This window comes from Stylophora pistillata, chromosome 4, assembly GCF_964205215.1.
Source record: "Stylophora pistillata chromosome 4, jaStyPist1.2, whole genome shotgun sequence".
NCBI lineage: Eukaryota > Metazoa > Cnidaria > Anthozoa > Scleractinia > Pocilloporidae > Stylophora > Stylophora pistillata.
Genome location: NC_142522.1, coordinates 5,759,632 through 5,774,892, shown reverse-complemented (window position 1 = coordinate 5,774,892; position 15,261 = coordinate 5,759,632). Strand labels below are relative to the sequence as shown.

The 15,261-nt window shown below is 38.7% G+C and overlaps 1 protein-coding gene across 1 annotated transcript in view; it reads left to right on the top strand.

Annotated features, from left to right (window-relative positions):
• The window catches only part of LOC148732140 (MAM and LDL-receptor class A domain-containing protein 1-like), a 57,838-nt gene that overhangs the window by 36,539 nt on the left and 6,038 nt on the right, over positions 1 to 15,261 (top strand). The window contains 24 exon segments of the mRNA XM_088756411.1: positions 238 to 318; positions 638 to 775; positions 1,238 to 1,488; positions 1,861 to 1,960; positions 2,132 to 2,227; positions 2,568 to 2,806; positions 3,138 to 3,246; positions 3,793 to 4,121; positions 4,919 to 5,057; positions 6,238 to 6,417; positions 7,638 to 7,857; positions 8,405 to 8,544; positions 8,854 to 9,087; positions 9,580 to 9,842; positions 10,209 to 10,317; positions 10,842 to 11,186; positions 11,959 to 11,997; positions 12,133 to 12,250; positions 12,415 to 12,486; positions 12,602 to 12,673; positions 13,017 to 13,088; positions 13,358 to 13,429; positions 13,564 to 13,635; positions 13,925 to 13,996. Of these exon segments, the coding sequence (XP_088612537.1) occupies positions 238 to 318; positions 638 to 775; positions 1,238 to 1,488; positions 1,861 to 1,960; positions 2,132 to 2,227; positions 2,568 to 2,806; positions 3,138 to 3,246; positions 3,793 to 4,121; positions 4,919 to 5,057; positions 6,238 to 6,417; positions 7,638 to 7,857; positions 8,405 to 8,544; positions 8,854 to 9,087; positions 9,580 to 9,842; positions 10,209 to 10,317; positions 10,842 to 11,186; positions 11,959 to 11,997; positions 12,133 to 12,250; positions 12,415 to 12,486; positions 12,602 to 12,673; positions 13,017 to 13,088; positions 13,358 to 13,429; positions 13,564 to 13,635; positions 13,925 to 13,996 (3,562 nt within the window).

Here is a 15,261-nt window from a genome sequence, read left to right as displayed (position 1 = left end):
GAAAAATCGTAGTAAGGGGTTCTCCGCATGTTTTGCAGGATTTCCTATATCTAGATTCCCAAGGGGTTTCCCTTATCAGAAGAGATTTATATGTAATTCAGATAGATTTCCTTATGAAGGGAGCCAGTCATTAGTGGTGACGCTCTTAATTGTGTAATTAAGTTAAACAAAAGTTTGCAAGTCAGACTTTTACGTAGCAGTGGTTTTCACGTAGCGTTTCATCTTTCTGGTTTCCAGTATCTGCCAGGTGCAATCTTAATGATTTAGCGTGTACCTCCAAAGATTCCACTGGACAAAATAGATGCAGATCTTTCAGAGGTAGAACGATTTCAGTGTTTCCTCTATACTAATTTTCTTTTGGTTAATTTGCAGACCTAGTCAGCTATTCCAATCAGACGTCTCTTTTTTTTACTAACTCATAGAAGAATAACTCAAAATAACTGCTTTTTAAACAACGTAAATGTCCAAACATGCACAAAGTGTCAAATTTTCTCAATAACTTGCTTGTTTCATTTTTCCATTCTTCTGAATCAACTGGCATTTCTATAGCTATGATAATTTTTCTATGATTGTGTTTATTTGCCTGTTTGTTTTCTTTCCTGTTTTTAAGTGAATAAGTTTCTATTGGTCCTTTTAGGTAACTGTAACTTTCAAACGAGCCGTTGTGGACTAAACCCTGACAAGAATGCCACTTTCCAGTGGACCGTGGGCTCTGGTCAGACGCCAACAGAAGGAACTGGGCCGAGTTACGATCACACTTCGTTCAGCAAGGATGGTAAGGCAGCCTTTGCGCAGAAATCACTTCAGTGAGGAAAGAACCAACAATGGCCTAAGCAGAAATAAAGGCTCCAAACGAATTCAATTCTATCAAAAAATGAATAAAGGTTATGACTGAATAAACCAATTTTAAAGTAATCTAGGACTACAATACTTTTGCTGATATCGTTCTGTGACTGGTCACGAAAGCTCGTGCCACCTTATCAACCAATGAGATGCATAACTAAAAACACACACGATTTGTTACCTGCGCTTAAGGCAGCATGCTTGTCTCACCTCGAGTTCTCATTAGAACTTAAGGGTATTTTCCTTCGCTTTAATTGGCTGTTGAAATCCCTTTGGGTTTGGTTTTACGACACTTAACCGGAGAGCGCTCTAAAACCCAGCCGTCTCGTTCATCAGGGTCAGAATTTGGTTCACGAAGGCAAAAAAAAAATAGACGCGCGATATCTTTTTGCAGGTTCTTATATCTATATTGAAGCTTCTCTAAGAAACTTTGGAGACGAGGCGAGATTGCTAAGCGACTGGATGGAACCTAATGAGACAGTCTGCGTTAAGTTCTGGTATCACATGCACGGGTCGGACATCGGTAATCTGAGTATTTACCTTAAAACTAACCAATCAGAAACGCTTGTTTGGATGGTGTCGGGAGATCAAGGAAATCGTTGGCGATATGGTCAGACGGCTCTGAATAGCACCCGTTGGTATCAAGTAAGTATCAAATTTTCCGATAAATATGCGACAAATAGGCTTAAATTTTAATTTATTTAAACAATTCAATCATACAAGACGACGATAAAATCATCTAAAAATGCGCAATCCACAGTGCACCCTCCTTCAGGAGCTGCTGGCTGAACGAAAGTCTCGCTCTTTAAATGTAGATGTTTTAAATTTGAGCTCCTTTTTAGAATGGTCTGTTTTATAAGGGCATTTAAAAGAGTGCATTGTATCTTCATTTACTTAATCACATATTTTCCAAAAGCACAAGGTTTAAAATCAGACGTATTTCGCAAAGTAATGCAAAATACGCATTTAAGCTTTGTAGAGGTCAATTTTTGTTGATATTAAGATTGCTATTTTCAGATTGTACTAGAAGGAACAGCTGGTACTGGAAGTAAAGGTGATATTGCAGTGGATGATTTTACCGTATTGGACGGAACATGTGAGAAAATCTTCAAACAAAGTAAGTGTGTTTAATTCTAAGGTGATCCAAACAGAAATAAAGGCTTCAAGACAAGTTAACTAGAATTACCACGATTTCTCGCTATTTTCCCGTCCAGTATCGTCAGTATTAGGACCAAAAAGAAGCACAAGTTGCATCTGTAACCTACTGCTTTTTATGCTTCGTCTCCAGCGAGTCCAGACTGCTATTTTGAAGAGAGTGGGTGCGATTGGTACGTTCATGATTGGGGGGTTCTGAATACTCATTTGGCGGGAATGGGAAAGCGAGGTAAGCTGTTTGATCGTCAGTTGACAGTAACATAGTGATGCTTTATGACCGATAACGGTCGTTTGCTTTCCCTTTTCCCATAATTGCCATAGAAAATACAGAGATTTTAAAATATGTCTTAAAAACTATGTAATAACCTTCAGCAAGTTTCAAAATGGCACCGTCCAGGAACGCACTTTTTGGCATATTTGAAAACGATTTTTCCTAAGTTAGGATATCCTTTGGAATCTTAAAATGCAGTCCCCACTATGATTTCACGTATACTTTTTAATGTCGGCGACAAAATCATATGGTATCCAGAGCAGATCACTCCTTAACACGACGCCGTATTTTTTGTCAGTAGGATACGCCTCTCTACCAGTTGGAGCATCAGAACTGCCATGTTTTCTCTCGTCTCCCATCATCAACAGCATTGCTTATGAATGGAAGTGCCTTGGTTTCTGGCACAAGGCTTCGTTAACTGTGTTATTAAACAACACAAACACGAACAAAACTCAACATCATTTCCATGCAGAAGAGGCGACCAATATGTGGCGTTACGCACAGCTTCCAATACCAGTCAATTCAACTCAAATTCAGGTAGTTAATACTCTCCTTCGCAGCGTTTTGTTAAGTCTCCCCATGCAACGTTAAGCTCGTGAAGAAACGCGTTGTTTACCCTTCTAACAACAGGTGTAACGTGAGAGAGCGCGTTACAAGTCTAGACCACACAAAGGCTGCGAAGGAGAAAAACTCTTAACGTGGTTACGATTTAATGATGTCGTGGTCTCTTCTATGACGGTGTTCTTAGACGGTGTTCCTAGAACTAGAGTGGGTTAGACTTAAACATTCCTTTTTCCCATAAAACCTATCTTCTCGTGGTTCTACATGCCTGAGCTTATCATGATTGCCTTTTTATAACCTTCCATAGATTCATTCTGTTGGTGTCTGCAATTTCACTCATGGACCATTTCTGGCCATTGCTAATGTTTCTTTCACCAAAGAACCCTGCAAACTGATTCCTTGGAGTGCTGTTAAAGGTAAGGGTTACGCTAGAGGTTACGTATTCATAGAAAACTGCACTTCGTGTACTGTCAAGTTCTTTTTTACGTTGCAGGCACTTGCTGTGCCCATTAACCTCACACTCCTACGACTAACTAATCAAAGTGACGCTATGGTAAACTCGTGGATATGCTGTGCAAAATTATGAATAAAATGAATGTAATTGTACTAAAAGCCAATGATCCTATTCTTCCAGTTGAAGAAACATATTAAAGCCGTCAATCCCCTAATAAGAGTTAAATTTTCAAGAAATGAGCGTCATTCATTAAGGGCAATAAATATTCAGGTTTTAGAGTTAGATGGCGAAAGGAGGAAGGGCATAATGTTTTGGGAACTTTTGGCACGCCCAAAGCTACATTAGAATAGAGAAACTGAAACGATTTTCTTTTTTTCACCTCTATACTCGCCTCTAACCGTAGGTAAAACAGCTAAGGACGCGGAAAGTATAGGCTACGGTTTATCCTATCCTGTTCTCACTATTTTACCAATAGCTACATTACTTTTTAATCCCTAAGAACCATTAGATTGTCAAAAGCCTCTTGGCATGGAGAATGGAACTATCTCCAAAAAACAAATCACTGCTTCATCACAATGGGATGCTCACCACGCCCCTTCTCAGGGTAGGTTACATTTGAAACAATCAGGCGTCAAAAGGGGATCTTGGACAGCAGGCGTAAACGACTATAACCAATGGCTTCAAGTGGCTTTGGGAATTCGGTACACGAAGGTCACGGCTGTAGCAACGCAAGGACGGAATGCATATCCTCAGTGGGTAACGAAGTACAAGCTGCAGTATAGCGGGGATGGAATAAGCTTCCAGTATTACAAGAAACCAGGAAATATTGAAGAGAAGGTGAGTTGGACTTCACACATCAAAATCATATTACTGTTGTCTTTCTCATCCAAAATAAAAATAAATAAATAAATAAATAAATGAATAAATAAACATTTGGCTGAGTTTAGTATCATTTGGTTTGATTATATTTGGTTGGGGTCGGCTGAGCTCGGGTCGAGTGGATTGGAGTCGCGTCGTATCGGGTCAGGCCGCGTCGCATCGAATCGAGTCGGGGCAGTGTGAGATTGGTAGGGACAGGTTGGAGCAGGTCGACTCGGTTCAGCCTATCTTTTTTGGCCGAGTTTGGTTTGATTAAGTTCGGTTCGGAACACTTCAGGTCGATTCAGGGCGGGGCGGGGCGAGGCTGGTCGAGTTGGCTCAGCTTGGCTTGGTCTCGTTGGGTGTAGTTGGATTCGGTTTAGCTCGGTTGAATTTTTCCGGGTTCAGTTTTGTTCGGTTCGTTTCGTTTCGGTAAGGTTTGATCTTGTTCGTTTTCATTTGGTTCGATTCCGTTTTCACTTACATAAGTTCAGGAGGATGGTATGATTTTGAAGTGAGAATAGACAAGCTTTCCTTTCATTTTCCTTTCAATTTATTCATGTTTTTCTCGTTGCCATGCTCCCACCAATAACGTCGCTCCATTTTCTGCCTTTAAAAGCACACACAACCCACAATTCCTCTATTCGCTCCGACGAAGGGCTAACGCTCGAAACGTCAGCTTTTGTAATAATTACGGTGGCCAATTTACCATTTCAACTGTGTTGATATATCCAAATTATTTCCTTTCATAATTGTACTACCATCTTTTCATGAAGGAATTTGATGGAAACACAGATATGGACACTGTTGTTTTTCATGAAGTTAATCCACTTATCATAGCACGTTTCATCCGCTTTCGACCGACAGCTTGGAATTATCACATCTCCATGAGAGTGGAGCTGTATGGCTGTAAAGGTAATGTACCTGATTCACGAGTCGCTACCGTCTGATATTGCAACTTCCTGCGCCTAAAATAATCGTTTTTGTTTGTTTTTGGAAAGACAGTGCATCAGAAAAATACTCTCGTCCAGTTTCAATCCTAATTCCCTTGCCTGTATCTAAGTCTTTATGCGTTGGTAACAAAATTACTCGGTAATAGTGGTACCAGAAGAAGTAATAGCAATAGTAGTAGCAATAAAAGTAGCAGTAACAGAGGTGTTAACGGTGGGAGTTGTGGAAGTGGCAGTAGCAGTAGGAGTAGCAGAAGCAGTAGCAGTAGCAGTGGCAGTAGCAATGACGGTGGCAGTGGCTTTGGCAGTGGCACGGCCGTGTAGCTTCTTTCTATCCTCTAACAAAACCTTGAGGGAACCTCCTCTCTTTTAACAAGTAACTCTCAAAATGTTCCAAATGTATTTCTCAATAGATCTGGCAGAAAAAATTGCCTTACCATGTGGTCTGATTTTTTTATCATTTTCCAAAAGGTCTTACAGCCACTGCGAATTTCCCGCGGTCGCCATCTTGAATAGCGCGCGATGAACTCTAGCCTGATGACGTGTAATTGTTTCTTGATACTCCTGTTAATACTTAATTGCTTTCTCCTCAAGAAAATTTTGTTAAATGTGTCGCAGATTTTCCTCATTAGTTGGAGCAGTAAGCACCATGAAGTGTGTCGATCGGCGGTCGACATTTTCAGAATTTTTAACCTGGCGCTTCTCCATATTCTCTTCTGCCTCGCTTTCCTGTCTCTCTTCGCTTGAAGAGTGCTCCGGCTCTAACTGAAAACGAAGAACTGTGACACATTCTCTAAAACTTTCTTTAAACGACAGCAATTCAGCATCAACATGAGTGAAAAACTACACCTTGAGTGCATTGTGCACTATTTAAGATGGCGGCCAAGCGAAAGTCGAAGTGGCTGTAATACCCTTCTTTGGAAAACGATAAAAAAAAATCTCAGACCGCTTACTAAGGCAACATCTATTTGCCAGATCTATTGAGAAGTACATTTGGAACATTTCAAGAGTTATTTTTTAAGATAGGGGAGGTTTCCTTCAAAAAACACGCGCATTTTTCCAAGGAGAGCCGTTGAAAATAACTTGATAGGAATTCAAGCTTACGGGGAAGGCTTTTCTTAATCACAGTTCAGTTGATCCTTTAGCGAATGAATCAAATGACAGCCCATGTGACATATCGCAAGACTGGTGTGGATGGAAAAATGTTCATGGCTGGAAGAGTCTCAAGAAGAAGGAACTTGACTATATCTATCAGAACGACAGTAGTGGTACTGGTAATGACAAACGGGGCGGTGTTGGCGACTCTGTTCACTCCAGTGGTTTTGGTGGGTAAAATTTTTAATACATTACATAAAAAATACATTCATCTTACATTTCTATAACTTTTTTCTTTGCTGTTTGGGGAAACTAAACTAATGAACTGGAAATTCAAAACTAACTTTTTGAAAAAATCTCAGCTACAATTGTAATGCCCTGCTGAGTCATTTAACACAGGGATTACGAACCCAATTGAGTCAATGACTGTAAGATTTAGAACTGGAATCCACAAATGTGAAACCCAAGGGCCTAAACTACTCTGACACTTGATATCCTTACTACCATGTGAGTTTGACCGTAATATTTACAGCGATATGGTCAATTAGAAGCACATGACCTAATTAGTTTGTATGTTTCTGAATTTTATTGTTCTCGGCGAACACAAATACAGCTGAACCTCTCGTAAGCGATCATCCGAAATGTGAAGTCTAAGTGATATCTTACGGAAGGTGGTCGCTTACTAGCTTCCATATCTCGAGTAATTTTCATATGGTGACCGGACCCTTCCCGGCCAGCGCTTATGGAAACCTATAGGAATAACTCTTTGCGGCGTATTCAAGCAAAACAAACAAGAACTTAGCTTAGGATCTATGGTGATTATTTTGTATCTCACATATTATTTAGTACAGCACGTTTGATATAATTCTCGTAAAGGAAACTTGGTTCGTTTGTTATTCCAAGTGGTGCTGTTCAAAATTCTCTAGGAACCGAACACAAGCAAAAATTCATGCGGCAAAGCCATTTCGGGAAGCACTTCCAGTGGCTCTACTTTAACGAAACAATTGTTGAAACAATTTTCAGTTTCCGCTTGTGAGAGAAAAACCGATTGTCTGTCAAGTGGTCTCCTACGGGAGGTTGAGAATTTCTAAAAGAGGTCAATTGCGAGAAATGGTCACTTACGAGAGGTTCCATTTATTGTGATCTGACTTGGAAACTTTTGGTATTTTGAAAAAGTGGTCGCTAACTAGAGGTGTTCACAACGAGAGGTAGTCGCGAAGGGAGGTCCGACTCTAACTGAATTTCTGTTTCAGAGCGTAAGCTTCTGAGTACATTCAGGAAAAAGTTTCCCGTAATCTTCATGCTTCCCCTCGGAAATGAAAATTTATTAAATGGAGGTTAAAAATGGATCTGTCTTGTCATTGCATCCTCTATCAAAGTTTCAGCTGTATATGGTTGCTATATAATTGATAGGAATTTTTTTTTAACATTACATGAACTCTCGATCCAGGAAACTACGAGATTCATCTTCCTGATATAGATCTTGGCTATGTGTCGTTCTCGGAAATTTCACCACTCCTCAAGGGTTTTACGCTCTGCTTTTGGTTAAAGACCTCTCATGATGGTTTTTTCATCGAATATAAAGTCTCCAAGGTGCATGGCGAGTCGCTGCAACTGGGATGCTACGTCAGCAACGACACTTTTGTATTACAGATGGAAGAAAGGAGGAGGTAGGAAACAAAATATTTAATTCATTCATTGTTCCCTTGGAAGGTGCATAAAAGAGAATTTAAGCAAACTGCATAAGCAAGGTCAACGAGGACGAGACAGGACCAAACTAAAAGTTTGACGAGCCGAAATATAATTCTGCGGGTGGCTTTCATTTCGTGGCCGTCCTCTACAGAACAACAACGGGATACCGCCAATTCTTCAGGAGTCAGAAATGTGGAACACCGAAAGCGAATAAATCAAGTTTCTATTCTAATCTTTAATGCAGTCGGTGCTGCCATTTTCTTAAATTAAACCGAATTCATTTCTTAGCTTCTCTTTTCGTTGACACCATCGCTGAGACTGCTTAAGACTCCTAGTTTTTCGAGAACCAGTTTGTGTAAGAAGGTGTAAAGGAGATGTAACAATTTCCAATGATAATACATCCTGGATTGCACCTACTACTGTAACTTAGTGAGTGGCCACATGCCACGATATGGATGAATGGATGGATAGATGGATAGATGAATTCAGTTTAAATGCCTGATTATCTTTATATTTTATTCATAGCAAAATACCGATGGGCGTAGCAGATGACGTGTGGCACCACGTGTGTGTATTGTGGAATATTCGTAAGGGGCTCATGCAGGTGTTCAAAGACGGCGAGAGAAAATATGATTCATTTGAATTCCATTTTACGCCGATCGAAGGTACCTTTTGTAGAGAAATTAATGACATTTGCTCAATGGCTTCAGCGAAAGTGTCATTTTTTAATTGTCTGGTTGATTTTGCGTTGCATTTTTCCACATTTACTTTCTAACTAGACCATCTTCAACTTATCGTAATAGATAGCTGATTTTAAACGAGAACGCCGAGGTACAATTAACCTCTGCGATCAAAAAACTAAGCTGAGGGTTAAATTCGTGAGTTAACGAACTTCCAGATGATTACATAATTTTTTTCATAAAATTTAAGAGTTGTAACAAAATTGCTACAATCTCTTAACCTGTTGCACCCAGGGGGAGGAACCATGACCATTGGTTTCAGAAATTCCAGCGAAAATGCGTCAATTGCTTTGGGTGTATTGAGTGGATTCAATCTATGGGGTCACCCAATGCCAGTCGAGGAGATACTGCGCATGTCATTTGGATGTGACAGCGAAGATGGTGACGTGAAGGCCTGGAAAACAGTCAGAAAAGGGTTGCAGAAAGAAGTGGAAGTAAAATGGTTTCGAACCTGCAGCGATAGAGGAGGCAAGTTCATAGTGACGAGAATTTGATCGCAATCAGTCCTTAATTTATTGCTCTAAAGTTTGGATATGAAAAGATCCTTTTGGCTGGTTAAGGGAGTTTTGAAACTGAGCTGCGAAACCACAAGAAGAAACGAGCGAAAAAAGTTGCAATTTCTCACCTTGCAAATCTAACTCTCGTTTTCCCTGTTACACCATAATTCAAAAAACTTTTGTTATTAATCCATGTCGAGAAAGGCTTTATAATTAGTTCTACAGCTGATTGAGAGAAATTAGTCAAGGGAAGAAATTTGGAACCATGCTCGACTCTGAACCAAGAACCGCTGCATCAATGTCGCAATTTAATCAACTTTCTACTATGATGGCTCTTGAAATTTGATGTTTTGTTGGTTCGCTCAACACGTTGTTAAATGTTCCTTGTTTCTTGGTAATTTATCGATAGAGTTTACGATGATCTTTTGTAAATAAAATGCGTTTAATTTTATTTCTGATCCAGGTGGACGACTTGTAGTGGATACCAACGTCACCCGCTTTACCCAGTTGGCTGTTCTCATGAGCCCGCTATACAATAGATCACATGACTGGCCTAGTGAGTGCCTGAAGTTTCGTTACATGTTCCGGGGACCTGGGAAGAAGACACTTACAATTTACCAGAAGACAAAAACCTACCGTAAAATTCCAATCTGGATTTCAGGAAGCAACACTGGCAAGAACTGGCTTTACGGAAAAGTTCCTTTGAATTCTCTCTCTGAGTTTCAGGTATGTGTCTCGGGATATTATGTTAGGAGCATATTCTGCTCGGAAGGGATAAATGTTTGTGCTGACGGTATAAAAAAAAATGGTTTCCAGGTTTTAAGCATAGAAGAGTATTAGAAAAACTTAACCAGTTACCCATTACCCGCAACTTTCCATTGTATTTTACTGCGAATAAAGCTTTCCAACAGATCGATAGTTCTCCTCGAAAAACAGTTCCGTAGCGTGGCGTAAAGTTCTTTGTTTATGGAATTTTCTCCATTTCCATGTCTACTTTTTTTAGTTTTTCGAGGATGACGAGTTACAGTGATCGACCATAAATATGAGATTTTTTTGTTATATATTTTTGCTATCGTCTGATACAATAAACAGGTGCTAATAGAAGGAAAAACAGAGACAAGGGAAGACCTGATAGCATTGGCAGGATTGTACATTGAGGAGGGAAACCTTTGCCAACACAAACCCTTGTCAGCTAAACAAGGTACGGTTTTAGTAGAAACATTCCTTAAGTGCACTAAACCGCATTCATATTGTGGGGAAAGCTTTTGGAAAGGGATGAAAATTACACTTTTGACAAATTGACACAAACGGACAAATTACCAAAAGCGCCACTTTCCATCTTTGTCTTATCGACTTTTCGGTGGATAAAAGAGAACTAACGGACGTCACCTTTTACCAAATTGACACAAATTGACAAATTGACAAAAGCATCACCTTCCATCTTTGCCATATCGACTTTTTGGAGGATGAATTACCTCCCTCCAGCGGTTTCTTAGTTTGATTCCCGAACCTAGCATCACAGATTGGTTGAATGTAACGTTGGTCCTCCTCTTCGCTTCGCAATCGCACGTTTAAACAAAATATGTTCAATTTTTTCTTAAATGTGGAAGGTGTTTTCAATAACTACCTGATTGGCCACAATATTTACAGACTGTCCTTTTGTTATAAGAAACATACCAGAACCATTTTGTCTCATCAACTAACAGTTCTTTCATCCTGTTTCAGCCTGTAACGAAAACTTGACCAACAAGTCGGGATATTTCTTCTCTCCGTTATATCCGGGACATTCTCTTGATGACATTCTTTGCAGATGGCTCATAACCGTCCCACCCCGTCATATAATTCACTTGAAGTTCCAAGAATTCCGACTCAGGGACCACCCCACATGTGATAAATGTTTTGTGGAGGTTTTTGATGGTAGCGAAAAAACTGGGCCCTCGTTGGGCAAATTCTGCGGCTACCTGTTTCCCCCAGATTTCTTATCTTCCTCGAATCATTTAACAGTTCTTCTGAGCTGTCAAGAAAATTTGCCCGTGGCCAGATTAAAAGCCTTATATCATTCTGTTTCAGGTAAATGAAAATCACAAAGTTTATTGCGTTTTTGTTATGATTCCTTTCTTCATTCTGCTGCCTTATTCAGTACTTCAGGTGTCGTCTCCATGTTGGAGATAAGGCTCATTTCTGGGTGGAAGAAGGCCATTAAAAAATCCACTAAGGTGTCAAATACGATTCATTACTTTTATGTAGATAGTCTGCCCAAATCTAATGAATACCATATATGGTAATAATAATAAAAGTCTTTATTAAGCAATCTAAACAACAAACGTCTTTAGTTACAATGATATGAACTTAAGCAAATATAAAACTAATTAACTAACTAAATAACTAACTGACTAACTAACAAGAGAACAAACATCTATTAACAAAAGTCCTCTTGAAACGTTCAGTTCTGACAAGCGGGAGAATATAATTATGGCGCCTCTTACGTTGCGCAACTATTGGTCACTCTGGCGGCGAAAGGTCATCTAAAGCTGTTGTAAAATTGCTGTCGGTGATCTTGGCCTACAACTAGTTATCTTTTAGATAAATAATTTCAATATTATACATTTCTTTGGTTGAAAAATGCGAAATACTGAAGGAAACCAATACAAGATTTTGAATTCAAGTTTATTCTGTTCTGAGTGCATTTAAGAAAGACAAGTTTTTTTATTATGCGTTCATTTCTCATGAAGGTTACCAGTAGTTCTCCATTCGCAGTATTGACTAACGTCTTTGAGCCCTTTTATTTCTTTTCAGTACTCCTTTATGGGGGTATTTAAAAACTCTTCTTTTCTTTTTCCAGCCAAGGAAAATGACGAACCATCCTGTTCAATTCAGCAAAGTAAACAATCTTTGGGTCTCGTGCTCTGATGTTATACTTCTAATTTACTGTTTGCATGTTTTCCTATCATCCCAGATTTGGACGGTAGTTGTCAGCTGCAGTCTGAATAATAGCATTGTTTTCTCTTTTTCTTAGGTTGTCCATCGAGCTGCAAATGTGAAGATTTCGGTGAAGGCAAAGACAACGGGATTCTTGTAACTGGAGCAGACTTGCTCACTGTTCCATCTAATCTCCCCCCCAATACTCGAGCTGTGTAAGCCATGAAAACCTGGGCGCATTAATAGTTTTGTTGTTTGTCAACTTAATCATTGACATATCCACTTTGTTTTCCTTTTCTTTTTTAGCTACTCTGTTGGTTTGAGATGATTATAATTTCTATTATATTCTTGTTTACTGCAAGTTCAATATTTCTTTCAGGTTTTTTCAGAAAAATCGGATATCTCAGTTACAAGAACAGGCCTTTGCAAATCTCGACAAGCTAGAATATATGTGAGTAAACTTTATATTTGTTGGTTAAAAGAATAAAAAATCTCCACCAAGATTTCTGCTATAGAGTTAAGTAAACTGGCTGGGGAGTTTAACAAATGATCATTTTTTTTTTTAGAGACATGAGCTTTAATATTCTGCTTCGCCTCATTGAAAACTGCTTTCAAAATGTCTCATCCGTCGAAACTATGTTAGTATGCATCACGACATTTTAAGTTGATTTTTTTTGACGAGTGAGTTGTTTCTTCAGTTAAAATACTGCACTCCTTGATTGGGAAAACCGCATAATATGGTCTTTTTTGTCTTTACACTAGCATAAACCAAGAAGAAAATAAAGTGGAGATACTATGATCTGCTATCCAAGAGGGTTTTAAAAACTGCTACCCCATTTCAGATACAAATGGTAACATCTGGGCACAGTTGCTTGCCCAGTAGTGACAAAAGCGGTGGTATTTAGCTTTCGGAAGGAAGTCGTTTTAAGGCTGTTATCAGTTATATGTAAACTGAATTTAACGCTGTACTTTTTGTTCCAGGCGACTGAACTTCAACTTTTTACAATCTCTTCCCGACGGAGTCTTTCTTGAACTTCCTAATTTACGCGTTCTGTAAGTATTTGTGTGCCTTACAAGGCCCATCCTTACCCCAGGTTTGTCACTATGGTTCGATTTTAATCATAGGCGGAAAGTCATAATGGGTGCAGTTGAACGATTTTCCATTGAACTCGATATAGTGCAAACGACTGACGCTTGCATACTTGTTCTTGTTACGTATCCTATTCGCTGAAAAAACTGAGTGTCCTTGAATGGGCCATTAGACTTCATTCCACCTCGTTTTACCCAATTTAAACTCAGTGAATTTGATTGATTTGCTTCAGAGATTTAGGGAAAAACCTTCTTCGTAAAGCAGTAAAAGGAATGTTGGATGGACTTTCTAGTATAGAGATTTTGTAAGTATTAACTTCTAAACTACTAGTTACCCAATTAAATTTGCAACACTCTATTTCTCATGTGAAGCTCTTAAAATGTCTTCAACGACCTTAAGTGGAGATGGTCTAAATTAAAATTTTAAATTTTCTCTCAGAGGCTTGCGTTCAAACCAGATTGAGAGAATGGAATATGGTGTTTTTGAAAACAAAAGCACCATGACCCATCTGTAAGTATTGTTGTCCTTTATATATTTCAGGTAATGTTTCCCGTGACTTAATTTGAAATAATTGTAGTTGTGACTATTTGTGATGTGTCGAACTTTATGACTCCGAATACCCCATGAAGACCTGAAATGGAATTGTTTTTAGATCAAGATTGGAAATTCGAAACTTTCGTGGAATTGTTTTTAGATCAAGATTGGAAATTCGAAATTTTTGTGGGTTTTGTTTCCCTTATTCTTCGATTAGGTTATTTATTATGTATCATTACTTTTTTATTTGGCCATGTGCAATTAGATATCTTCAGGATAACAAGTTTAAAACATTACCAGAAGGCCTGTTTGAAGATCTTTTAAAGCTGAAAGTTTTGTAAGTATTGTTTCTCCTTAGGTTCCTAAATTCTCCCTGTCCAAACTCCAAAGAAAGTCCAAATTTCCATTAATAAAAGTCCCGTAAAAACAACAAAACAACCACATTAGATTTTTTTCCATGGCGTAAGCACTTCTCCTATGAATCCGGGTATTTTTTTTCTAAACTGTCAATCAATTCGCGCGAGTAACATAACTTCCGGTAGTGAACTTCCGATTCGCTTTTTCAAAAGTTTTTTTAGAATGGAAGGAACAGAAAATAATCCTTAACAAGTATGGCAATCCAAAAGTTGGTCATCATTAGAGAAAAAAACAGTTTTAAATTAAAACGTAAGAATAATTGGTTGCCTACTGGGGCCCGTTTCTCGAAAGTCCATGTACTTACTGCTCTCGAAAAGTTTTTTCGCTGTGTTTACGTTCAACATCGTGATATCATAAGGTTTGAAATTCAAGCAGTGAGATAATCAGAAAAAGAAATAGAATTGATTGTCTTTTCATCTAACATCTAAACTACTGTTACCATCAGTGATTCATGGTATACAATACGGCTCTAAACCCACAAAGTTACCGATACTTCCTATATGTCCACGTATAGTAGCTGAAAGAGTTTTGGGTGGCATCAAATTAAAATCCTTCAGCTGAACGTTGTCTAAATTCCTTTCTCTTGCGTACTTGATTATTTTACATGGATATTGATGGAGGAATTTACGGTCACATCAGGAAGTAAAACGTTAGGTGGCGTAACCATTTGACTCCTGAAGGTGACAACCATCTACTTTGTTCTCACAATCTGAGCCCTGAATCACACATTAAGGTCAGGAGAACAAAGGAAAATTATCACAAACCAAAGAAGCTCTTAATTGTTAGCCAAATTCTCCCTTTCAATCACAAAAGAAAAGTTTAGAGAAGAGTACAGAATGTATGGATATTGATGTTAGGGTATAAATGGTCAAACGATGATAAAACTGGCTGATGACGTTAGGCAATGATCATGGTAGTGGTGTACAAGGAGGGTCAATTGTCATAATAATTTTTGGCACTGTTTGAATAACAAGGTATCAATGTAATTAACATAGCTAGCCGGTCAATTTTGTGGTTCTATCTCACCTTGAATACCTGGAAGCTCTACTCATTTCTGTTGTGTACAGTGTACTTCGTTTCTCGAAATGGCCAATTTCGATATAAATTCAAGTGAGGACTATTTGGATTCTCCACAAAACGTTTGAACTATCAATCTTACGACAGAAGTGACTTTTGACTTAAATG